The sequence below is a fragment of the Manacus candei genome, unplaced genomic scaffold (genome assembly GCF_025592945.1).
Source record: "Manacus candei isolate 608988 ecotype Guabito, Panama unplaced genomic scaffold, ASM2559294v1 h1tg000048l, whole genome shotgun sequence".
In the NCBI taxonomy this organism is placed as follows: Eukaryota; Metazoa; Chordata; class Aves; order Passeriformes; family Pipridae; genus Manacus; species Manacus candei.
In genome coordinates, this window is record NW_026138096.1 from 4,170,376 (window position 1) to 4,194,790 (window position 24,415).

General features: G+C 43.4%; 3 protein-coding genes across 5 annotated transcripts in view; 2 read left to right on the plus strand and 1 right to left on the minus strand.

Annotated features, from left to right (window-relative positions):
- Nucleotides 1-4,722, plus strand: part of TBC1D14 (TBC1 domain family member 14) — a 74,300-nt gene extending 69,578 nt beyond the window's left edge. For all 3 annotated transcript variants that reach the window (XM_051798347.1, XM_051798348.1, XM_051798350.1), the window contains one exon: nucleotides 1,448-4,722. In XM_051798347.1, the coding sequence (XP_051654307.1) occupies nucleotides 1,448-1,513 (66 nt within the window). In that variant the 3' untranslated portion in view covers nucleotides 1,514-4,722. The remainder of the gene's footprint in view (nucleotides 1-1,447) is intronic.
- A 2,460-nt stretch (nucleotides 4,723-7,182) lies between these two features.
- Nucleotides 7,183-12,714, plus strand: TADA2B (transcriptional adaptor 2B). The gene is made up of 2 exons (XM_051798383.1): nucleotides 7,183-7,468; nucleotides 8,768-12,714. The coding sequence occupies exons 1-2, from the start codon at nucleotides 7,199-7,201 to the stop codon at nucleotides 9,758-9,760; spliced, it is 1,263 nt and encodes a 420-aa protein (XP_051654343.1). The 5' UTR covers nucleotides 7,183-7,198; the 3' UTR covers nucleotides 9,761-12,714.
- A 2,144-nt stretch (nucleotides 12,715-14,858) lies between these two features.
- On the minus strand, nucleotides 14,859-20,751 carry GRPEL1 (GrpE like 1, mitochondrial). Its single transcript, XM_051798397.1, has 4 exons — nucleotides 20,608-20,751; nucleotides 19,645-19,813; nucleotides 18,370-18,451; nucleotides 14,859-16,066 (listed from the first exon to the last, which is right to left on the minus strand). The coding sequence occupies exons 1-4, from the start codon at nucleotides 20,685-20,687 to the stop codon at nucleotides 15,720-15,722; spliced, it is 678 nt and encodes a 225-aa protein (XP_051654357.1). The 5' UTR covers nucleotides 20,688-20,751; the 3' UTR covers nucleotides 14,859-15,719.
- Between the last annotated feature and the right edge of the window lie 3,664 nt (nucleotides 20,752-24,415).

The window sequence follows — 24,415 nt, forward strand, 5'->3', positions numbered from 1 at the left end:
TGATGATTGTACTGTACTCATGAAAATGGGGTTTGGCAACATCTGGAAGAATGTTTTAGCAGAGCTAGTGTTTCATTTTAGAGGTAGGTGGGACTGTGTAGCTCACTCTGTGCTTTTAGCATAGGTTGAGGTGAGTGGATTCCCTGAGCTTACTCTCCTCTGGAAAGGGAGAGCTCAGCCAATATTCAAAATTGAAATGTTGAGTGCAATTGATGAAGTGTCACACAGCTTTTAAAATTTATCAATTACAAAGGCTGCTGGCAACATTACAAGTTGATATTTGTAAGCAGAAATTCACTCTTTGGGAGATGATGACAATTTATCAGGACACATTATCATACAGTTGTCATCTTAATTTTCTTGAGGATCTCTTCTGCCTGATTTAGGGCTGTACAAAAGTGATTGCATCTCTGACTTCTTTACTGAGATTTGTCATGTGATTTCAGAAACAGTCTCATCACTGTAATTTCAGCTAAATTCCAGTTTAAAGAAAAAGGATATGTCATCTGAATGTGGAAATGGTTAAGTGGCTGTAAGAGCCATTCATGCTGGAGAGTGAAACCCCCCTTTTTTATTTTTGTTTTTTCTTTGTTCAAAGCAGTAATACAGCCCACTTCACTAGTTGTTCTGTAACAGAGCTCTGCCCATCCTACCCAGTTATCTTTTTGCAGTGAAACAGAAAGATGATGTTAAATGTAGTGGTTGGGGCAATTTGGCTGCAACTGGGTGTTTCTGGTCCTTTCCTAGGGTAGAAATCTGCCTGTAGGTGCTGGGGCTTGCCAGCTTGCTCTTTGAGGTGAGGATTTCTCACCTTCACAGCAGGAGTAGCTTGTAGCCCTCTGAGCCTTATGTGGTGTGTGAGAGGGAGCACAGCCTGCACTGCCCACCCCAGAGCAGCACAGGGACAGCGTGTCCTCCCTGACACCACCTTCCTCACAGAGTAGTTGGCATTTGACCTCTGGCCTTGGTCCTAAGTCATAAGCACAGATCCAGCTTTGTTTCTTTCCTCCAGAACATTTTTCAGCCAGTCTCTGCAAGTGTCCTCCCAGTCTCATTCCTCATTCAGTTGACCTCCTTCACCTTCTTTAAATGTGTCATGTGTGTGTGAGGATTGCATTCCAAATAAATTCTCAGCCTACTGCTGCTTCCCTTGCAGGGAAGGAGAGATAGGGGTCCTGTTCTGCCAAGTACCCCAAATAACAGGCTTCAAAAGTGGACTTTAAACCTTTGTTAAATCCATTTCTATCTACCACGCCACAAGGGCTTATGGCAGAGGTCTCTGTCAGTGGAGAGGTTCTGTAAATTTGATTACATTTAGTAGTTAAAATAGTATTATTAATACATAATTAAATAACATAATTAAATTGGAAACTCTTCAGACAATGAATTATTGAGTCATTTTTAAAATCTAATCTTTTTCTTCTCTCTCATTCCTTGAAATGTCTAGATACTGGCTGCTCTGCAGAAAGATAATCGGGAAATGGAAAAAGGAAGCCCTTCACTCAAACGTTAACGTTGGATTTGCCTCCTGGGACTCAAAGGAAAAGAGCTAAAGTGGCAAAACTGTTGAGTACTGTTTGACATGTATGAGCCTGCAAATCAAAGTGTTATTTCAGAGTTTTGTTTAGTAGTAGGATAGCCTTAAAGGGGAGAGAAGAAAAATAAGGAGGAGGAAGAGGAAATAAATAAAAATAAAAAGGAAGGAAATCAGGGGATAAACCCCTTATAAATTAAACCTAGGCTTAGCCTTAAACTTTTAGTGGTATGAGCATATGCTGTGGAGAGCATTACACATTCTGTACTTCTGATGAGAGCAGTGAAACAAAATAATATCAAGGGTTTAGATTTTTCTAAATTTCTTTCTTGTGATGTTTTAAAAGACTGGACATTCAGCAATGTTGGTTGCTGTAAAAGCTATTCTCCTGTTTCATTCTTAGGCAGGATATATTTCCAATACCTATAAAAGTCACTGGATCTGGATTTTAAATAACTGGTGCTGGAATTTATAGTTAAATGATGTGAGGACCATTTCTTTAGAAATGCTTCTATTTTATAGGCTGTGGGTCCCATTTACCAAAGAAATCATGTAGACGTAGAATTACATTCCTTTCTTTAATAAGAAAAAGTTAAGTAGAAAGTAACCTTGGAAGAGAAGTCACACTAGCAGTGCAAAACCAATTATTCTTCAAGATGCCTTGGAAATCTGGATGCATTAATCAGACAAGGTTCTAAACTCACCTGGAGGGTTCTAGTATTAAGCTGGCATCATTTCCCAATTGTACTCTCTTTCCTCTGGTTAAAGCCAGGGTCACGTACTACTAGAGGCGTGTTTCTGTGTCTCCAGTCACACTGATAAAACTGTGGGCTGAGCAGATAAACTGAGAAATGGTTAAAAGCAATTTTGATAATTACTTTAAACCCAGCTCTGCTCCCTGGCAAAGCTGAGGAGGAAGGGTGAGGGGAGCAGTCAGGTTCCACAATGCTGCTGCTGGAAAGAAAAGGTTCTGTGGGATCTCCTGGATCTGCTGCTGCTGCTCCAGGGGAAAGGCGTTATGTGGAGCTAATCATACAGTGACAAGTGAAAGAAGTTTATTGGAAAGTGTACCAGACAAACACCATCAGGATAAGTACAGGCTGTCATTCCAAGTGTTTTATCTGGCCTCTAATACATGAGAGGAAATTACAGCGGCAGCAAACCGCAGTTACATAAACCCCTTACACATCTCAGATCCCCTCTGCCTCCAGATGAATGTTGAAGGGCAAATCACGAGTGCCTCTGCTTTACAAGAATGTTTATCATGTAGTGTGTAGTATAAAATCTATTTTATAATTATGATCATTGAAAAGGGAAATGTAACTAAGCAATATTTGTGTTAACTGTAAACAGGGGTTGCTAAATCCTCCAGCTGTGTGGTCAGCAGTTTCCCAATGCTCTTCAGTCTGGTTTATGCTGATTATTTTGGCATAGTCTGAATGAAACAATGAGAAGAATAGTTGTACACTGCTCAACTCAATACTTAATGTAAAGTACTGTGGGACATAATCAAAATACTGTCTTCTGGTACAGACAGCGTTACTGTGAGGGATAATTTGATTGTAACGTTAAGAAGAGTGAGAACAAGATTTGCTGGTAAGTGAGGACTCGTAATCACTTTGAAAGATGTGTAATGCAAATACAGCCTGCAAGTCTGATACCTCATTGACCTCTTTTCCTGTTCACTTCGTGTACCTGGTGTAATGGATGTGGATTTTTTGTTGGTCATCTTAATTGCTCCACAAGACTTCTTCTAGGTCATCACTTACTGAAAATAGACATTAAGATGTTGATAGGAAATGTGTTAATTCTCCCAGAATTTGTACAGCTTAGGTCCTCCAGTGACTGGTACTTGTATGCTATGTTGCTTTGAAGTGCAGTAGAAAGCAGGAAGGTCAGTAAGTGTTTTTTAATATTACTTTTTCTATTGCTACAATAAATATGCCTTTCCGTGAAGGATACGAGAGGCCTACCATCCGAAACATTTGCACTATGCTTTTAAACGGTTTATTAAACACGGAGAGAACTTCTTCCTCAGTATACATTTTTAGGTAGTACTGTAACTGGCTTTGCAATTTAAGTTTCCATTGCAACCACATTTGTATTTCCTTTTGAAACAAGTCTACAAGTGTGGCTCATTTGTCTGGTTAAAAATGCATTTTTTAGCTACTTAGGTATGTTGGCAGCCATCGACAGCCTGTTCTTTTTCTCTTCTCAATAAGATGTTGAATGTAACAGTGACAGTGGGCACAGCTGTGGGGAAAAAGGCCTGCTGCAACACTTGTGCACTGTTTGTTACTTGCAAATGTAATTATTTTGCTTTTGTGATTTGATCTTTCTGTTCTTAGAAGTTGTATATATTTTCTAAATGATTTCTTTGTGTATATAAGGTATGTTCTTTAATGAAGAAACAGCAATGCAATAAGGAGCTTTGCACAGTTTGTTTTCAGACAAAATACATGTGAAAAAAATAATCACCTGCCTAAACATGCAATTGTTTCAACTTCTCAGTAACTTGATTTGAAGGTAATGCTTGAATTTTGATAAAAACCAGAGATGAGTAGTAAGGGCATAGAATTACTTGCCAGTGAGCTTTTTAAGTGTCTTGCAGCATACCAAATCTCTTAATTAGCTATTACAGAAACCTTCCTTAAGGAATTCAGGGAATTGGATTAAAGAATTTGACAATTTTATTGTTCAGGTGCTTGAGAGTATCTGTAACAAGATGCATGAGATTTTCTTTCATTGAGCAAATGTCCCCATCAAGCAAACTTTCTTTTCTTCATGGGTTTAAGGAAAAATAAAACTGCTGCAATGCACAGAAGTACCACTGTACATGCAGCAGATCAGAGAAACCAGAAAACTTCAACTGGCTTTGAGATTCTGTACAATCTGCACTTTATAATAAAGCAGTTTTGCAACTTTGATCTGCAGTCAATCATTAACATTATTTCACTTAGTAAACAATTTCAATCGGAAAAAATGGTACCTTGTAACAGGTTATTTTTGAATGTTTTAAAAAGTAGAATGACATATAGAGAACTATTGATACATCCCCTGTACATCATGTTTAAATTGGGTTTCTGTAGTTACCACGTTTGTTTTGTTTAGATATGTGTATCAAACTGAAACTTTTTTCAACTGTAAATATATGGTTTTGTTAAATAAAGTCATGTAAAGTTATCTTAGTCACCTGTTGTCAGTGTCATTCAGAACCCAAAATCCCAGTACCTCTCTGTTTCTTCACAAGCTTCTCCAGCAGTTTTTGTCTGTCCAAAAAGAGGACTTCAGACCATTTATGTATTGCAGGTGGAGGACTTTTTGCTGATGCTTTCCAAGTTAAAATACCTGTTAAATTATATGAGACAGTTAGAAGATTTAATACTTTATGGTGCCCATGCTTTAATCCCATTTTGTACACCTTTCTCTGGACTAGGTCTGAGAGTTGATAAATATATTATGAAAAATAGCTGTAAATATATTTCTGTGATGTGCAAAACTCAGAAATGCCTGAATACATTATCCTGTCTTTTTTTATGAAAAGAAGAAATCTTGGTTTATTGCAGGTTTATATACTCACAAAGTGTGTTCATGCCTAAAGTGGTATTGCTTTACTTCTTACATAGGCATAACTTCAGAGCCTGAAGTGGAGAGGCTTCCTGTTGCTTGACTGAAAAGAGGCTGAAGCACCAAATAAAAGATGGATTAAAGAGTGGAGAGAAGGCAGTACCTGGGCAACAAGGAGGCCTTGGCTGCCATGGTTCTGGTTTCTCCAGTAAGCACATATCCCACTTCCTTTTGCTGAAGTATCTTCCTGTTTGATTTACTGAATTAAGATGTAAAATCAGAATTGCTCTCCATAAGCCAATACCAATAGAGGTTTACATTGTATCTTTTACAGGAGTTGCACAAATCTGTTCAAAACTAGATTTACTTTTCCTTACCTGTTTTCCCAATAGGAATTCCAGTCTGTTTGAAGGGAAGTATTTTCCTCCATGCCAGCACATGAGATTAGGAACTAAAAAGACATGTCTCTACTGCATCCTAATGGAATGTCTTCCTGTATTTACAGGAGGAAAATGAAGGAATCTTTGATCTTCATCCTCAGGGTGCTTTGGAAGGCTAGGGTAGCAGAGGGTTATTGCAGCTCAGGGCTGAGAAAAAAAGTCCTGGAGGCAGTGTGTGAAGTTAAACCATGTCTTGGGAGTATTTGTTTCAGTAGAAACACTCAGTTCAGGGAATTACACCATCAACCTTGCCTGCACCCTTCTTACCTTCTCTAAATGTCAAACATGCAGCAGTGAAAAGCACCTGAGATTCATTTCCCCTGCTTCCCCTCCCTTTATCTATTTACCTTTATTGCTTAATAGTATTTACCAAGTTAAAGGAAGGTTTGTGTGTCTTAACCCAAAAGCAACAAGAAGTGTAAGAATTTTCCTGGCAGGAATCTGTAAAAAAGGAGAGATGGCTACCGATCATCTGTAGTGATTTATGACAACATCACGGAGCACCAGGAGGGCTTCTCAACTTGTGCAACAGTCTCTCTGTCAGCAGAGGAACTCACTTTGTTAACAGGACTTATGATAAAAGGTACAGATTTTCATGTTGGTTTGTTTTTTTGTTTTGTTTTTTTTTTCAGAGAGAGGTGGTTTGAGTTACACTTCTCTCCTTTTACTGTCCAGCAACCACCACAGAGACAGATCTACTGGTACTTTGTGAAAAGTTTTTGAATATTAGTTGTGTCATGTCCCTTCATGAGTTGAGTGTTTGAGCTGCCAAAGATATAAAGTATCTCAGTCATCTGCAGAACAAGAGCCTGCACTGCTCCTCTGTGCTTGTGCAAGAGTTCTGCAGAGCTGCAGGACCTCAGGAGAACATCGGGCACTACTGCAGGGGGAGTATGAAATTACTGATAGAGTCTCTCTTTCACTATGAGAAAAGAACAAGTTTTAAACGTTCAAGAGGGTAATAACAACTTTGTTTTGTCACTCAAATTTTCAGGCAATTCAGAAAACCTAATTCAGAGGCGATTTAAAAGAGGAAGGTGTGAGCCATTCCCACCTGTCTTTGTCAGTTTATCTGCCCTTTATCCCTATATATGTGCAGTCAGAGATTTGTGTGCTTTGTTTAAATGCACACACACCTCATTTTGAAGCCAGAACCAGCAGCTCAAACAGCTCAGCAGTCCTGGTCCCACATGGGTGCAATTCCAGCCTGTGCTGGAAAATGAAAGGACTCCAATCCTTCTTTACCTCTGGGATGTGGCTTCTCTCCTGTGAGTTCCGCAGCCGTTGAACCCGTAAATCTGTGCCTTTGACCCCAGCCCCGGGCACGCGAACGGGACTAAAGGTCTCCGCTTTCTCCGAGGGAACCGGAGCGGCCCCGCCCCCGCCGCTTCCCCTGTTGCCGGGCAACGCCGCCCCCCTCTCCCCGGGCGACCAATCCGCGGCGGGTTCGCTCGGGGTCGCCTCTCCCATTGGCCGCAGAGAAGGCGCACCGGCCCGGCTCGGCCAATCGCGGCCCCTCGCTCGCTCTGACACGCCCCGCGCCGGGGTCCTCTGTCCCCATTGGCCGAAGTTCAGCGTGGCACCTCCTTCCGGGTGCGCTGCCATTGGCAGTCGTGCCGCGGGGGGCGGGGCTGCGCGCGCGCGCGGGCGGGGTAAGATGGCGGAGCTGGGGAAGAAGTACTGCGTGTACTGCCTGGCCGAGGTGAGCCCGCTGCGCTTCCGCTGCACCGAGTGCGCCGACATCGAGCTCTGCCCCGACTGCTTCTCGGCGGGCGCCGAGATCGGCCCGCACCGCCGATGGCACGGATACCAGCTGGTGGACGGCGGCCGCTTCACCCTCTGGGGCGCCGAGGCCGAGGGCGGCTGGAGCAGCCGCGAGGAGCAGCTGCTGCTGGACGCCATCGAGCAGTTCGGCTTCGGGAACTGGGTAAGAGGCGAAGGGTGGGGGGCGAGGGCTCCAGCGGGCGGGCGGCACTGACAGGACCCCGGGCAGCCCCTCTGTCGGTGGCTCCGGGCGGTCCCCGAGGCGCACCCGGCTCGGACCTGCCGCTGCCCCAAGGTCCGTTTGCCTCCCCCGGCCCGTCCGTGTCACAGACCTTGGAGCTGCCTCTGGTCGCTGCTCGGCTTGTGCCGTCAGGGTGTCCCGGCTGCGGACGGGCTGCGCACCTGCCCTGTCACCTGCGCTCAGCCCGGGCTGCAAACACCAGCAGTGAGGAAGCAGCATCACTTCAGAGTAACAGAATGGGTGAGCCTGGAAGGGACCACAGAGGGCCATCTGGTCCAACCTCATCCCAGAGGACATAGCGCAGGATTCCATCCAGACAGTTCTTGAATACCTCCAGCGAGGGAGACTTCACACCCTCTCTGGGTAATCTGTTCCAGTCACTGCACAGTGAGGAAGTTCTTCCTCGTGCTCAGGTGGAACTTCCTGTGCATCAGTTTCTGTCCGTTGCCTCTTGTCCTATTGCTCGGCACCACTGAGCAGAGCCTGGTCCATCCTCTTGACACCCTCCCTTCAGATATTTGTAGACATTGATGAGATCCCCTCTCAGTCGTGTCTTCTCGAGGCTTAACAGGCCCAGCTCCCTCAGCCTTTCCTCCAAAGAGAGATGCTCCAGTGCCCCAGTCACCCTCATTGTCCTCCACTGACTGTTTGATTCATTTGATTCATTAATTGTTACTTGATTATGTTTTGCTTCATGAAATATAAAGACTTTTTTAAAACCTTAAAGTGTATGATCATTGCAGCTAGTTATTTCCTAAATAACTAGTAAAGAGTAAATACTGTCCTTCTCACTTGTAAACATTGTCTGTCTTTATTTCCACATTGCTCTAAAAGCACCTCAGCACTGTGATATAAATGAACAAACCCCAAGCTGTGTAGTGCTGTTGGTGCTCCTTGGGACTTGGGAAGCTTCCTGCTGACGGTAAGCTGCTTTCTGAGAGTGTGGTGGATGCTCAGGAGTCACTGTGTGGATCCAGTGTCTTGTGTTCCTGGTGCTGTTTTTATGGCTTATCCGCCCCCAGGCACTTGCAAATGCTCACCTGGACCTGAAAACGCGGATCCGATGGAAACACGGCCGGTGTCAGAGTGTCACTAGGGAAGTTTAGGCACTGGCACTTGTCTTTGGAGGAGCAGGGAGAAAGTTGTGTTCCTACCTGAGTGCTCATTATGCTGGAGATGTGATGGGAATCGTTTTATCACTCCTCCTTTCTTTCCGTTTAGGAGGACATGGCTGCTCACGTGGGAGCATCCCGGACACCTCAGGAGGTGATGGAACACTACGTGAGCATGTACATCCACGGCAACCTGGGGAAAGCCTGCATCCCTGACACCATTCCAAACAGAGTGACGGACCACACGTGTCCCAGTGGCGGCCCGCTGTCCCCCAGCCTGACCACGCCGCTGCCGCCGCTGGACATCTCGGTGGCGGAGCAGCAGCAGTTGGGGTACATGCCGCTCCGGGACGACTACGAGATCGAGTACGACCAGGACGCCGAGACTCTGATCAGCGGCCTCTCGGTGAACTACGACGACGACGATGTGGAGATAGAGCTAAAAAGGGCTCACGTGGACATGTACGTCAGGAAACTCAAGGAGAGGCAGCGGCGGAAGAACATCGCGCGGGACTATAACTTGGTGCCGGCCTTCCTGGGGAAGGACAAAAAGGACAAGGAGAAAACTCCCAAACGGAAGATCACAAAGGAAGAGAAGGAGTTGAGGCTGAAACTGAGGCCGTTGTACCAGTTCATGTCTTGTAAGGAGTTTGAAGACTTCTTTGAGAACATGCACAAGGAGAGGATACTCCGAGCCAAGATTCGGGAGCTGCAGCGGTATCGGCGGAATGGGATCACCAAAATGGAAGAGTCGGCAGAGTACGAGGCAGCCAGGCACAAACGGGAAAAGAGGAAGGAGAACAAAAACATAGCTAGTTCCAAGAGAGGGAAGGAGGAGGGTAAAGAAGGTGAATTTGCTGCCATTGAAAACCTGCCTGGCTTTGAACTCTTATCGGACAGGGAAAAGGTGCTCTGCAGCTCTCTGAACTTGAGTCCTGCACGTTATCTGACTGTAAAAACTATTATCATTAAAGACCATCTCCAAAAAAGACAAGGAATTCCTTCAAAGAGTCGCCTTCCCAGTTACTTAGATAAGGTACTGAAGAAAAGGATTTTAAACTTTCTCACAGAAAGTGGTTGGATATCCAGGGATGCTTCATGAAACTCAGCTATCTGAGAAAACACAGCAGAGGCCCATTGCAGCCTCAAGGACTCCGTTATTTTTTCCTTCCCTCCTCAAAGATATAGGAAACATGTCACTTAAAACCAGAAAAAGCAAATACATAAACCCCCCACTCATCACGATCCATGGTGGTTCAAATAGACTTTTCTTTGGATCATGGAAAACACTCAATTGTGAAACTTCTACATTGGATTTCACTGCTTTTGGTACATTCTTAGAACAGATTTTTTCATGTGAACTTACTCAAGTCCAGTAGTCCCAGAGTAGTTGCTTTAGTCCATACTGTTGGATAAATGAGTATCAGTGTAATCCTTGCTTTTCTTTGAAGGTAGGAGATAGTTTCATTTGCTGGGAACTTTCTTCATCCTTTGTTTTGTTTTTTTTGGCATAGTGCTGGCAGCAAAGTGAAGCTTGGAAAAGTCCTGAGCTCGGGAGCAGGGTGAGAAGGGACTTTTGTGACCATTGCTAAGCTTTTGGAACATTCTCCTTGGCAACTACAGCCAAGGCACAGGGGCAGCAGGGTGAGAGTTCCTGTTGAGAGTACAGCAGGGAGTGGAAGGAAATGTGGCAGGTGAGAGGCTTCAGAGACTTGTGGAGGAGGTTCTTGAGGAGCTCCCTCGTTTTGGCTTGAGTTTTTCCTGAAATAGATCCCCTTCAAGCTTTGATGTGACCTGATTGATACTGTAGTTTCAGGAATACCCAGGAGCTGTGGGGCTGTGTTCCAGAGGAGGAGTCAGTGCTATGGTGGGGGTCCCTGATTTGGGCCAGAAATGGGGCTGAGGACAATAAGGAGCCAGTTGTCCTGCAGCAGTTGGGAACCTCAGGCAGCAAAAGCACTGTTTTCTCTTGTTGGGGGAGCCTGCTCCTCCTCTGGGATCTGTAACTGCTGAGCTGATATGGGCTGAGGAGGTGTAGTTGCCTCCTTACTTTAGCTGTGAAGGTCAGGGAAAGGGAGAGAGATTCTCAAATGGGGCATGATCACTGAGGTTGGTCTTTAAAAACAAAAGAAAGAAGTGATGCAGATCATGTCAAAATGCACAGGTGTGTTCTTAAAGTATGGAGTGGTCAATCCAGCTACTACAGGGTTCTAGTTGCACGTACCTTGAAACATACAGGCCTACACACATTGAAACTGAAATTACTGACAGGCAGGACAGTGCACCTTGGGAAGGAACTCATCCCAGCTCTGACAGCTCCAGCCTGGAGCCGTGCTGGAGCTGGGCACCAGCTGGGGTGTAACACAGCAGGTGACAGAAATGCCAGATCCACAGTACTGTTCTAGTAAGATCTACTGATTAAGGGAAAGATGTTGAAGGAGGACTATGAAAGGATTTTTGTGCTCATTTCATCCTTAAATTCCTGTGCTGGTATTTAACCAAATGAATAAAAACTGGTGGTTGCCACATGTGGAAGATGGCACAGTGTTACTTGTGCCTGAGCCTCTCTGCTGGTTGTGTCTGGAGCTGGAAGCCGTGACTGGAGACCAGCTGGGCTGATCTTCTGGAGTGTAGGTGTGCCAAAACTGGGAGTCTGACTGGCTTCAAAATGAGTGCAAGCACTGGAAAGGTCATCTTGCTTTGATGCTTTGGGCTGTAGTCAGTGAGGATATCACAAAATCTTGAAGCAGTATTAATTCTGCAGTTTGGCAGAGGTATTCTGATCGGAACTGGATTTCAGTTAATACATCCAGCATTACCAAAATAGTGTTACCAGTGAGTTTAGAATAAAAGGGGTACAATTACAAAGCCAGCATTTCTAAGGAAGAAAAAAACCAAAACTCTAGTGCCTTTTCTTTTGAGCTTATGATATTATGTCCCTTCAAAAAAAGTTAAGGGCTATGTCCTCTTGGACGTAATACTTCGTTTGGCTTCTCTGTAAGTGGTTTGTTGTGGCCTCCTTGAGACCAAACTGTCTCTCCTTGGCAGCAGTGGAGCTAACTACAGTGTGCTGAGCAGCTCTAGGAACCACTTCCACCCTAAATGCACGTACAAGCAGCACACAAGTTCATGAGGTGTAAACCCCTGGTTATTTTCTCTGCCCTACTCCTGTGGGAAGGAAGCTCAGTCTTTCTTTCCATTATTCTAGTTATGCAATTTGGTTCTTCCTCAACTTGTTACCTAACTGCCATAACATGGTGTTTTGAAGCCTCAACTCTGCATGTAGCTGGGAATTTAGAAGAATTGTTTTGTTGTTGGTTCTTCTGGGATTTTTTTTTCTTCAGATCTGTGATTTTCATATTTCTACACTGTTTTGGCACATCTAAGTCTAACTGAAGCAATAGCGTCAAGCCCACCTGAACAATAACTTAGGAAAAAAATCTAGGCACCAATGAGTCATTTAAATGTTGAAATGAATTCTACATTTACACTTGGTAGCTTAATTCCTCAACCCCTCCAAAATGTTTCTTTGGTGCTAGACGTAACTTATTGAACATCAAAATGAATGTAAAATAAAGTATTTTTAATGTATGAAATATGGATATCAATATTTATTTTGTACTTGCAAGCAAATTCAAGGTGGTAAATGTTTGCTTTAGCAAATACTAGTCCCTTGGAAAGGGCTTCCATAGAAGCAGTGTCTCATTGTCAGCTATGCTTTTAGTTTTAAAGGTGACTTGCACTAGAGGATGCTGCTGTTCCATATTTCACATGGAACTGATTTAGTCTAAGCATTCCTTTGTTATGAGCTGCTGGTTTTCTGTTTGATTGTTTTTAAGTTGAGATGCAGTTAATGTTAATCCAGCAATTTACTAGAGCTATGCTGCTTCTCTTCTATGGTGAAGGGGCTGAGGAAAAATATGTCAGAGCTCTTCTATCTTGTGTTGATCTGGAAGTGCTTCCTGTACTGTACAAACAACCCAGCCTTCATGTTGCTAATGACAAGGTGTTTTATATGCTTAATGCTCTTTTCTAATTAAAGTTATTACTAATGAATAGTATCTGTCTTAACAGCATTGATGTAAACCTGTGAAAAAGCAACACTCTCTAAGCTGTTCAAAATACTGACCTTCTGCTCCAGTCAGAGGCCACAATAAGTCTGTGCAGTCGCAGGGATGTGTTGGAGGAGCCCTGACTCCATCCTGGGTGCACTGCCCAGCACAGTGCTTGCCTTGCTGCACCATTCTGGCTGCAGCCACTCCTGCCCCATGTTCCATGGCAGGCCCAGCAAGCTTAACAAGTGTCAGTGGGTTTGCACGAGTCTTTGACCACAAACTGCTTTGTAAATCACACAAACTAAGCACTCTGCCATTATTCTCTTGTGCAGCCTCTGCATCCCATTTCTCTGTAACTGAAACAACTTCTTCAGGAGCCTTTCTGTTTACTCTCTTCTCACAGAATGTTTTTGCATGTGCCCCAGTGGCTCATGTGATGACACATTAAATACTGTGAAGGAAGGCACCCAGTGAGCATGTTCAGCTCATCAGCTTCTTTCTTCCTTAAGGGGAATGTTGCACTCACTGGAACTGTGTGCTGGTGTAGCTGTGCCAGACACAAATGCCTGTGCTGAAATCACGTCAAGCCCAACTGATGTTGTGCACACAGCATTTTACTACATTTTTGCATTGTGTATTGCTAAATAAACTCATATTAAAATTTCTTCCCATGACTGATTTAACAGTAACGCAGCTTTTGCAGTGAGGAAAATGGCTTAAGTCTTTGCAGTGACAAATGGAATTGCAGTGTAGCTAAACAGGGATGGGTGGAAAAGTGGTATTTATAAAAAGCTAGTACTGGTGGTAGCTTTGTTGGCTGCTGAAATTTCAGAACACTTCCCTCTGTTCTTTAATTTCTTCAGTGCTCCTTCCTGTGGTGTGGCAGAGTGCACAGGTGGTTGGAGCTCTCTGCACAGACTGACATGCTCTGTGCTGAAGCCTCTCTGAGGGCAGGCCAGGGAAGATATCACTTAAATGAGATACTCAGTTATCAGCTTCAAAGATGAATCTTGGGCTGAAGATTTAACAGGAATTTGTGCTTAAGAACACCCTGAATGAAGTAATGTAGTCCAGAAATGAGTTTGTTGATGCACTGGGAAGCTCATTAAAAAAAAAAAATCTTCACTAGGGAAGGAGCTGTCCCTTTGTTTTAATGCCCTATTGAAAAAGTTCTATACTAAGGAAGTTATTATTACATTTAGTTTAGATCCAGAGGGGTTGGGAGGGGACAAAACAACACATGACAGTTCTTAAAAGGTATATAAAATTGATCCTGGTCCCTTTATGGCATCAGTTTAGAATAGGTCCTGATCAAAGTACACAATCCTACTTCACGCAGCTACAGTGCACTCTTAAAACCCAGAAGGAGGGAAGTTACTTCCAAATTCAACTTAAGTGTCTGGAATCCCCTTTTTTCCCTGAATTTTTACATTCAATTTTTGCATTTTTATCCCTGTACTTGATTAGTTCTAAGAAATTAACATTGTAGTTGTCTGCACACATCCCAAAAAATTACTCTCCCTCCTCTGCCCAGTCAAAGCATGGATTTTCTTTCTTAGAGCTGAGAAAGAAAGAATGAATCCTTAAACACGACTACCTTCCAAACAGTTGCATGCACTTGGGTTGTTCCTAGTTAATTGTCTGATTCCCATGAAGCAAACCAATACTGCAAAAAAAAGTCTTAAGGAACAAGTAATCACTTCTCACTGTGAGCAGGTCTAGAGTTCAAAAAGCTGTTGGCAACTCTGCATCTGAACCAAAAAAAAAGTAATCAACACTTGACCTTAAGGTAAGAAGCTCCTTAATGCAAGATAACCAGAAACATGGTAAAAAATTCAGAAGTACTTACTGTTTACCAGGTCCTAATAACTTCCCTAAGTTTGAAGTGTCTGTCTTGTGTGTGAAACATATGGGCTCTGCTTTGTCAGTTGTGTAATTGGCCAAGTTCTACCCACTCCTATCCAGGTGACCAGACAGATGTAGAACAAAACTTTCAGTTAATCACGTATTGTATTTTAGCCTGATTCTGCAGGACTGGGAGCAGCAGGTGGAGTTAGATGTGGCAAGAACTGCATATGGGAAAAGTTCTGGTGCAACCTAAGATCCAAGCTGAGTAAATGCAGGAAATAACGAAAATGAAACTGAGTTCACATTTTTGTTTGAGCCACTCTCATGCAATTTATGTGTGAAAGAAATCATATACCCATCTCAGCTCCTTTGAGTGTTCTGGCTCTCAGCAGGGTTGTAACTACAGTTTGCATAACAAACTGATTGCAAAGCTAGAAGTTACAAGACTATCAAAATTGTTTAAACCAATTTATACAATATTAAATTAAAAATCCAGAGATAGGATAAATTCTATTGGTTCTTCAATGCCATACAAGTATTAGATGGTTTTCTTGAGTCAATGTTAGTAGAGGACAAAAGGGTTGAAAAATTACAAAAGGTAACTAATCTCCATTGTCATTTATTTACAGGTCAGAATTCACAAAGGTTTCAATTTCAGTTGTTGAGAGAGATTATTTCTGAATAGGGAAAACATGGCATTTATCACATCAGTGTGTAGCTGATGGGTGCTTGCAGAAAGCAGGTTATTGGTACTACTTCACCCACTTCTGCAATGAGAGATTGTACAAAACCAAAGGAAATATCTGAACCACTATCTGGATTTTCAATCTACACACAGTGATAAACGTGAGACTGCAAAATTCTCGTGTTTCATTCTTTTCAATTTAATGCACCTTCAGGAGCAATGGTTGTAAAAAGCTAATCTAAAGCATTAGAGGGCTTAATGGCTCTTTTACACCAAAGAAGAGCTTATGGAACAGTGATGTTGAAGGCCACTAAGCAGGAGAATTCCATCAGTTGTTTCATTTTCACTGGGACACCTCAACCAACTCATTTAAACCTCTCTGGGAGCAGAGGAACAAGGAAAGCATAGTGTGAGACAAAAACCATCCAGCTGTTTAATAGTTGTATGGCATTTTAAATTCCCAGATGGAGCAGCTAAGGGTCTTTCACAACACCCACCAAGGCAGGCCGCAGAGTACGCCCGTGCAGCTTATAGCCAATCTTGGATACCAATGCAATAGTGCCAGGCTCCTTCCCTTCCATGGGGGTATGGAACAACGCTTCGTGTTCATAGGGATCGAACTTGGCTCCGACAGGATCCAGTCTGAGCAGGCCATGTTTTTTAAACACTTTCTGAATCTGTACTTCTGTCATAACAAGACCTTCATATAAGCTCTTCAAGTGAGGATTATCATCCTTAATTTCTTCCTTTGGAACACTTTCTGTTGCTTTCTCCAATATGTCTGCAACTTCTAGTAAGTCCTTACAGAAGCTCTGGATCCCTAAAAATATGTAAAAGAGAAGGGAATGGGATTAGTCCACTGACAGAAAGAAGAGTTAAAAAACCCCACAACCCCAAAACCTACAGCAATAATCTGTATTCCTTTAGATTTTTAAGATGATATGTGATACTGTAACTACTTGGGGAAAACATCCTTTCCAATTCTGGATGTCTATATACAACTGTTACAGATACCTTGATATCCACATCATCTCCTCTACTTCTATGGGAAAAAAAAGTTATTCCAAAAGAGCTAAAGCTATGCTAATGACCTAACATGAACAGTTAAAACTCCAACCAAAGTTACCAAAGGATGGCTTCATGTAATTTCCTCACGTCTTTCTCATCTTGGGATTCACCTGAAGTTTAAAGCATTATGTTGCCCTATTCCTACCCTTTAACCTGATGTGACAAAAATATTTGCAGAAGACAAAGCATGTGGTCAGACTGATGAGTCCAAGAGATGAACAGGGATTCCTCCTTGAATGAAAAGAACTCCCACCTCTCCCTCCCACTATAAACCAATTTTACAGAGTCAGCAGCTGTGCTTTGCAAAGACTGAACAATTCCAAAGCTAATGACAGTCCCTGTTCTGAAAATGTTCTCTGGCTCACACTAAGAGAATCTGGACTGATTTCACTTAAGGCAAAGTGTATCTAGTAATCAAGAACAATCAACACAATTCAATAACACATTTCTACATAGAGTTAAACAAAGAACAAACGGAACTGGATTGTGGTTTGGGTTTTAGTTACCCTTTTTTAACCCACAGAGTCTTTAATTCTAGTTTACATTTTGGATGGGTTTTTTTCCTTACCAAGAAGTGATATGAGCATTACCAGAGGACAAGTCTTTGATTTAAACAAAAAAACCCCAGAACTGTGGAAACACCTTGCAAAGGATCTGCAAGGGATCTAGTTCTCAGGAAAGGGTCACTTTAATAACTGCACAACTCCATAGAGACTCGAGCTCTTGAAAGAACAGTAACTAAGTGTCCAAGTAGTTCCAAAAATATGGAGAAAACAACCACAGTTTTAAACTAAAAACTAAAGCTGTGGTTAGGACTGAAGTACCCCAAACACAGATAAACCAGCTGCCTCGTGGTCTGGATCAAACCAAATAACCAAACTCTTCAGAGGGTGGTTTGGCTGGGTTTTTTATTGCCTAAGTTGTATTTGCAAATATCTGTCACTGCAACTCTGAATTTATGCAAGTCTCAGAAATGAGTTTCTCTTACTTCAACAGAAGAAGCACTCATGTACAAACAGTAAAATTTACAGATGATGTGTAATTTAGTTTTCAAGATAAAATTTATTTCAATATTTATTTATATTGTAGCATCTTGGAGCTCAGACTTGACTCAAAGTCCTTCTGCACTAAGTAGCACATTAGTGAAACTATACTTATTGCAAATCAACTTCAGGACAAAGCATCCAAACGTCCATGGAAAGGGTACAAAAATAATACATACTCTTTGTTACAGTGCACACTAACTGAAGACCCTGTTATTCAGAAATTAGAACTTTTGTACTCAGAATTAAACTATACAGCTGTGGTACAGTGTGTGGCGAAAAAGACCAACTCATTTTCAAGTCAGAGTGGCAGTCAAACACCAGGATGAAACAGCATTATGCTGTTGCAGCATTTGCATACAATTTCTGTTTGACAGATTTGTGTTTGAAATGTCAAAAAGCTAAATCAGATATTAGTGGCCTGGCTCTTAAAGGAAGACGTGCTTCTAGCACTCCATAGTCTGACTGTGCATCCCCACTACAGAAAAGAATCCACCCATCTAAATCTATTACTTCTATTTGAAAGCTATGGCCTTCAACACAACAGTTATTCAAATAGAAAAGGTTTTAAAAAAAACCCAAATAAATCCAAAATAAACACCAAGAATGAAAAAACCCCAAACCAGAAGGAAAGGCAGTATTCCATGCTCCTGTTCAGATCTGAAACCAAAGTGAGTGAAAACAGCAAACTTCAAGCTGCAAACCTTACTAAAAAAAATCTACTAGTGCAGTACACACTGTAGGAAAGCAGACACCAAATTTAAAGCAAATGTCCCCAAAAGCTGTTGACTCCAGCAGTTTAAGTCTTGCCTCTGGCTGTGGAGATGGTCACAATTCTGATGCAAAGTGAGGAACTGTTCAAACCTCTCTGCCTCAAATGCAACTTTTAACCAAGTACTCAGAACCACTGGGAAGTACAACCTGTCAGTACTGCAGACCACTCAGACTAATTTTTCCAGGCTTTGCATTTCCCAGGTCTTATTGAGAAAACACAACAGGAGCCTCCACTGACCGTATAACTTTGCCTCTTCTACTAATTTCTGGCTTCTTTGCCTCACGTTTTCCGCATCTGCCAAGGCACGCTTGTACTTGTCCTACAGAAATAAAAAACAGTGACAGAAGAGATTTTATTCCTGCTAATTGGGTAGGTGACAATAATTCAACCCAGCATATTCAGAATAAAGCAGCATTTTAAACAGTTTCATACCCTAAACCCACCATCTAGAGTAATCTGAAGACAACACATGCCAATTATCACAGCATCCTTCCTACCAGGACAGATGTTTGCTTCACTTTAGAGCAGAAAGAAACGAGGGAAAGGAAATAAGATGGTTTTCCAGACTTTCAGTATTTGACAACAGAGTAGCTGGAAGACATTTTTCACTCTATGCATCTATTAAGTTTTATAAACCCAAGATTTCTGCTGTGTGCTCACAGAAAGCCTTCCTGAGTCATGAGGTACTTTGACACTATAGCAAATGAGAGCCAACCTAACCATGACTCTCAAACCATCTCTTCCCTCTCCTACACACCACAGAGTGCCCTCCAGTTTTTCCAGCCTTTACAAACTAATGAAGTCTAACTCCTCTGTTGCTCAGGACAAGTTTTGGTCTGTTCCCAGCAATATGGCCAGCAGATGCACTAAGACTGAAATTCAGTAAAATTAATAAAATAAAAATTCAGGTTGAGTGCTTCACCACCAAATCCAGAACTCCATGGTGGGCTGGAGTTGTGCAAGGGAAAGAATGCAAGACACATGAGGCCAGACAAGGGACTTGACCCTTCGGCCTCAAGTCTGTCTCCAACAGACAGGTTTAAAACTTCCTAAGTATGGCATAAGTACACTACTGTATAAAAATATTGTATAAGCATCGTTAATTCTGACCTTTGAAAAGCCAGCAGCTGTTTCCAGAAAACCATCTCTTAGCACACACAAATGCACATACCAGAGACACACTCAAACCCTTTCACGACCTCTAAAAACTACTTCTCCACTGAGCAAAACCTATGCGAAACTCAGTAATAAATTTCAAGGCTGGAGAGGGTCCAATTCCATTTAGAAACTGGAAAGAAACCATCCAAAACTTTAATTTTGGACCAGGGATGCACCTCAAGTCTTGCAGTATGTCTACTCTTAGGTATAAAGAAATGGTCAAATTGTAGGTTTTATTCAACAGCTAAACAGGAGTCACACAACTGTATCCAGACTGTGCACTGAGAACCCACAGTGAAGGCATCTGGGCACACAATTTGTAAGGTGTGCAACCGATAACCCAGAGACACTTACAGTGACTTCCTTTAGTTGTTCTTCCAGTTTAGCCTTTTCTTCAGCTAACAGTTTTTCAGCAGAGCTGGTTTCAGCCTTCTGCTCATTTTGGCTCTGACTCTGGTCCTCCTCCAAGTTCTGGCCAGTATTTTTCTGTTGTGTTGCTGCACAGAGGAGTCGTGGAGAAGTTCTAAGGCAAAAACATGGACAACGTTAATCAGCTGCTTATTTTGTAATATATTAGCATTTTCTAGACACACTGCCCGTTTCATCTGACACATCAGTGTCTACAAAATTCTCACATCAGAGCACAAATTAACACGACAACCCTAGGCCTGTGAAAACTCTGCAGAACCCTCCATAAAAAGCAACAGACCTCTGGCCATTTAAACTATAGGAAAAAATAACTGCTGCAAGCTCGTAAATGTCCATTACATTCAGTTTATAGAGTCACAACACTTTTAAGGGGAATACGATCTCGTTTTCAGCGCAGTGCTCTGTCAGGAAGAAGTTCCGTGATGCAATCGCCTGCAACAGCTCCCCAGAAAACAAACGGAGAGAAGAGCAGGGCTGGGCCGCGGATCGCTGGGGAGCAGCGGAGCGGTGCCTGCCCTGCCGCAAACATCCCGGGCCTGCCCGCATAAATAGTGACTGTTTATCCCTTCGTGACGTTTCTCAGGCTTTGCGAGCTCAGCCGCCCGAGCAAAGCGGCCCCGGATCAGCCCGCACTGACACACGGGCTCGGATACCCGCCCCGCGACCCCGGGCCTGCAGCCCCTCATACTCCCCGCAGGGCAGGGCCGGGCCGCCCTCCCGGTGGAGAGCTTAAGAAGGCAGCGAAAGCGGCGGGGAATGTGGGGCGGCCCCAGCGGCCGCGCGGCAAGGCCGGGCCTCGCTTTCCTCGCGGCCCGGCGCTGAGCGCGGCCCAGTCCCCGTCCCAGGTGCCCGGTGCCGGGCGGGCGCTGCGGCGCGATCGCCCCTCACCTGATGGCGGCGCTGAGCAGCGGGTGCAGCGGGAGCCGCGGGCGCAGCGCGCCCCGCACGCACTGGGCCACGGCCGCCATGGCGCCCTCCTGCCCGCCGGGCCTGCGCCCGCCCCCCCGCACCGCCGCCAATCAGCGGGCGGGCGGGCCGGGAGTGACGCGCCCAGGAGCCAATCGGCGGGGCGGGCGCGCGGCCTCGCGCCGAAGAGGCGGGGCGGGGGGCGGAGCCCTCGGCTCTTCCGGGGCACGCGCTGCTCGGCCCCCGCCGCACGCGCGGGGGGTGGAGCCGCGGGCGGGGTGCGCGTGGCGACGCCATTTTGTTGGGTGAGGGGGCGCGAGATTCCGCGAGGGATTTGTTGTGGTTTCGGTGTTCCTCGCTGATCCACGTCCTGTGTGAGCTGTACCTGAGAAAATAGGGAGATTTCAGCTCTTTTTAAGTGCTGGATAACCTTGTTACCAGTAGCACTGGTCAGCAGTTTGCAAACCTTCGTGCAAAGATTTTCATCGTGTAACTGCCATGTGTGCTCTTGCTGGATAATAATTCGATTTAATGAAGTCTTGAGCTTCCATTAAATAGGATAACATTGCTAATCCACTACTTCCAGATTTGGCCACCTGCTTGTGCCAGCTGTTAGCTCAAGTGTCCCGTGTGACTATAGGCTGCAGGAGCCCTGCTCGGTTGTGCTGGGATGGCTGAACTTTGGCAGTGTTGTCAACTGGTTTGTCATTATCCTGTTAAAAGGGAGAAAAAAAATCAAGGTCATGTGTTTATCATACAGCCCCGAAGTGGGTGTTAGATGATACACAGATGTCTGAACACCAGCTGTTCACCTGATTCCTCATGTGTTCGTGCCCTCTCCAGACAGTCTGAGGGATAAAGATGCAAATTCCACACTGCAGATTCAGTAAATATTCTAGTCGAGGGAATGTCTTCAAGGATTTGCGAAAAAAGAAGCTGTGGAAGACATTTCTGGCTTGCTGCATGAGAACCCTGCAGGACCTTGCTTGGTTCGTCAAACTTCAGCAGAGTGAACCAGCCTTTGTTGGGCAGATTTGTTTGTTTGGGGTGAGCTGTGCCATTGCCTCTGCAGAAAGCAGGATAAATGGTTTGTGAAGCCAGTGGCCTCATACCATGACAAGTGTTTGATCCCAAGGAGTCTTATTTTGCCAATGGCTGCTCTGTGATGTGACACTAGTCCAGTTCCATAGCCTGTACAGCAAGAGAAAGGGTGTGTGGATGTGCTCTCTGTACACCAAGTGGCTGTAGTGCTGTCAGTATTCACTTTCCAAAAAGTAGATGAGCCACAAATTCCAAGCTTCATCCTCAGAAACACTAGAAGTAGTTGAGGAAATCTCTTCAGATGCTGATAATGCTCAGGAAGGATCAGAGAATACAAGGAGAAAACCAAGAATAGACATAAAGGACAGTATTCACAGAAGGTCACTATGAAATGAGATGGAAAAAGCAATTGGATCTTTAGGTCTGATGTTTTTAAAATGTTTCCTGAAAAGATTATTGGTTCCATACAAAACCTAGACAAGCAAGTCTGTCTGTCTCATCTTTATTGTCGGTTGTTTTTCCCTGACACTCTTAGCATGTACCTACCTGTTCCAGCCTTTCATCATTCTCCATTGCCTACCATTTTTGGAAGTTGGGCTTGATTAATGATTGATCACAGAATCACAGAACTGATAACCAAAGGTTGAGAAGAGCCCATTGCCAGCATGTCTCCATTAATAACTAAAGAAATACATTGGACTCAATGTATCTGGAACAAGTTCCTTCTTGTATTAGAACGCATCTACCCCAAATGACAGTTCATAGGCCTTCTGCAAGCAAACCTTCCAGACACCCCGCAGTGAAAATCCATTTTGTTGTGATATGTGCAAGTGGAACAGCTCTCGAGAAAAATCTGCAGCTAGCACAGGTGCTGGTGGGTCAAGACCAAACAATATGTGCAGCACAGAAGGAAAGCATGCAAATTTATTGGAGCTTGTTTGCATCATGGCTAGTGTTGGCTCTAGGTACCGTCCCACTTTGACCAAAACAAAACCCCCGACTTTTTCATGCCTTGTTCTGATTCAAACTGTTGAAGGCTGTTCTGGTTTCATTGCAGTGCCACCTCGTGGGTTGGGTGTTTTTAAACTGAAACACGGAGCACTGAGCATCTGTTGCTGGACCTGGTTGGCAGTCACAGGTGTTCAGTAACATAGAACAGTTTTGTTTTCCAACACTCCTCTCCATATCAAGCAAGCTTTGGCTGCTCACATAAATACCAGGTTTGAATATGATTTGGTGGTAAGTAATGCTTATCCTCAATTCTAAACCATCAGCCAGCTTCTGCTTTTCAGCTTGTGGTTAAAAGTAACTCTAACCACTAATTTCTGTGGGCTAGTGATAGAATCAAGTAGTCTGGAGATCATTCCCTGTTTCTCCAGTGATTAACTTTGTAGTCTTGTTACTTAACCTCATTTCCACATTTCTACAACTACAATTAAGGTCAGTAAACTTTCGGTACCTTACAAGAAGGTTGTTTAGTGAGCATGAGGGAATTCCTGTGATATTTTGAAAATTCAAAGCTCCAACTGAATGTCTCTTTTTTATTATTAATATTGCACTTGTAGTAAAGAGACTTGTAATCCTTCAAGATGAAAAATGCCACAAATGTAAGATTTGTGCTTAAATGAAAAATTAAGGCATTTTTGTTTCTCTAAAAAACCCCCAAACCTAGTTCAGTCTCCTAGATGTAGTCTATTGATATTCAGCCAGCCGACAGAATGCCATTACGTTTGTGTTTCAAATATGAACCTTATTATTAATGTTTTGAGGGTAAAGGAAAAGGGTATCATATCATCTCTGATCAGACATGTTATGTGTCCTCCCAAGCAGAACCAAATATTGAGCTGTGGTGGGTGCAACTGTGTGGGGGAAAAAAATACCAAAAATATCTTTGTAAATATTCTAGCAGTGGCCTATCAGGCCAGTTACCAGGAAATACTTAAACCAAATTTTAAAAATGTTAATTTAGCTGTAAGACTGTTGCTGAACTATATAGCAGTGAAGACAAACATTCATATCTGTGCCCTTTAGAAAAGATTTCAGATCAGACCACATGGCCATAGTATTCCATAGTCCATTTTGGGAAGATGTGTAGGAGAAAATTAAGGGACTGATCCTTTTGTATAAAATAATAACAATTTTTCTTCTACAAGGGTTATTGAGGCAAGAGTTATTATTATCAGCTACACCCTAGGTCCATTTTAGACAGAGGACAATAAAGATTAAATAGTTACTTGAATCTAGAAGCTTTACATCCTGTAATGCAGGTTGGGGTAGGGAGATAACCTTATTTAGTTAGAGCAGTACTAAAATGGTTGATCTGTACATTCAGAATTGATAATTTTTAATGCAGACATTTTAAGAAAACTCCCAAGAGTGAATGTCTAATACCCACTTTCTGCCTAGTTTCTCCTTAGGCTGAAAATACAGAATCATACGTCTTGCTGTGATTATGAGGAGCATTTTTGAGTTCCCATAGCTTTGTGCTGACTAGTTTGAAAGGTACGTTTTGTAACCGTCTTGTTGCCTGGAGAGTGTTGTCGCTGTGTTGGAAATCTAATAGCTATAGCCACAGGGCTCTGAAGAGAGCTAATTAGAGCAATTTAGAATAACAAAAGTTTTGTTCCTGGGAGGACACTGAAGAGATCCTTCCCCAGAGCAGCATGCCACAATTTCAGAGGCAATTTATTGTAATATTCTCGCATAAGTCATCTGGTATCCCAAGGATGTGCAAACCTGGGTATCTGTT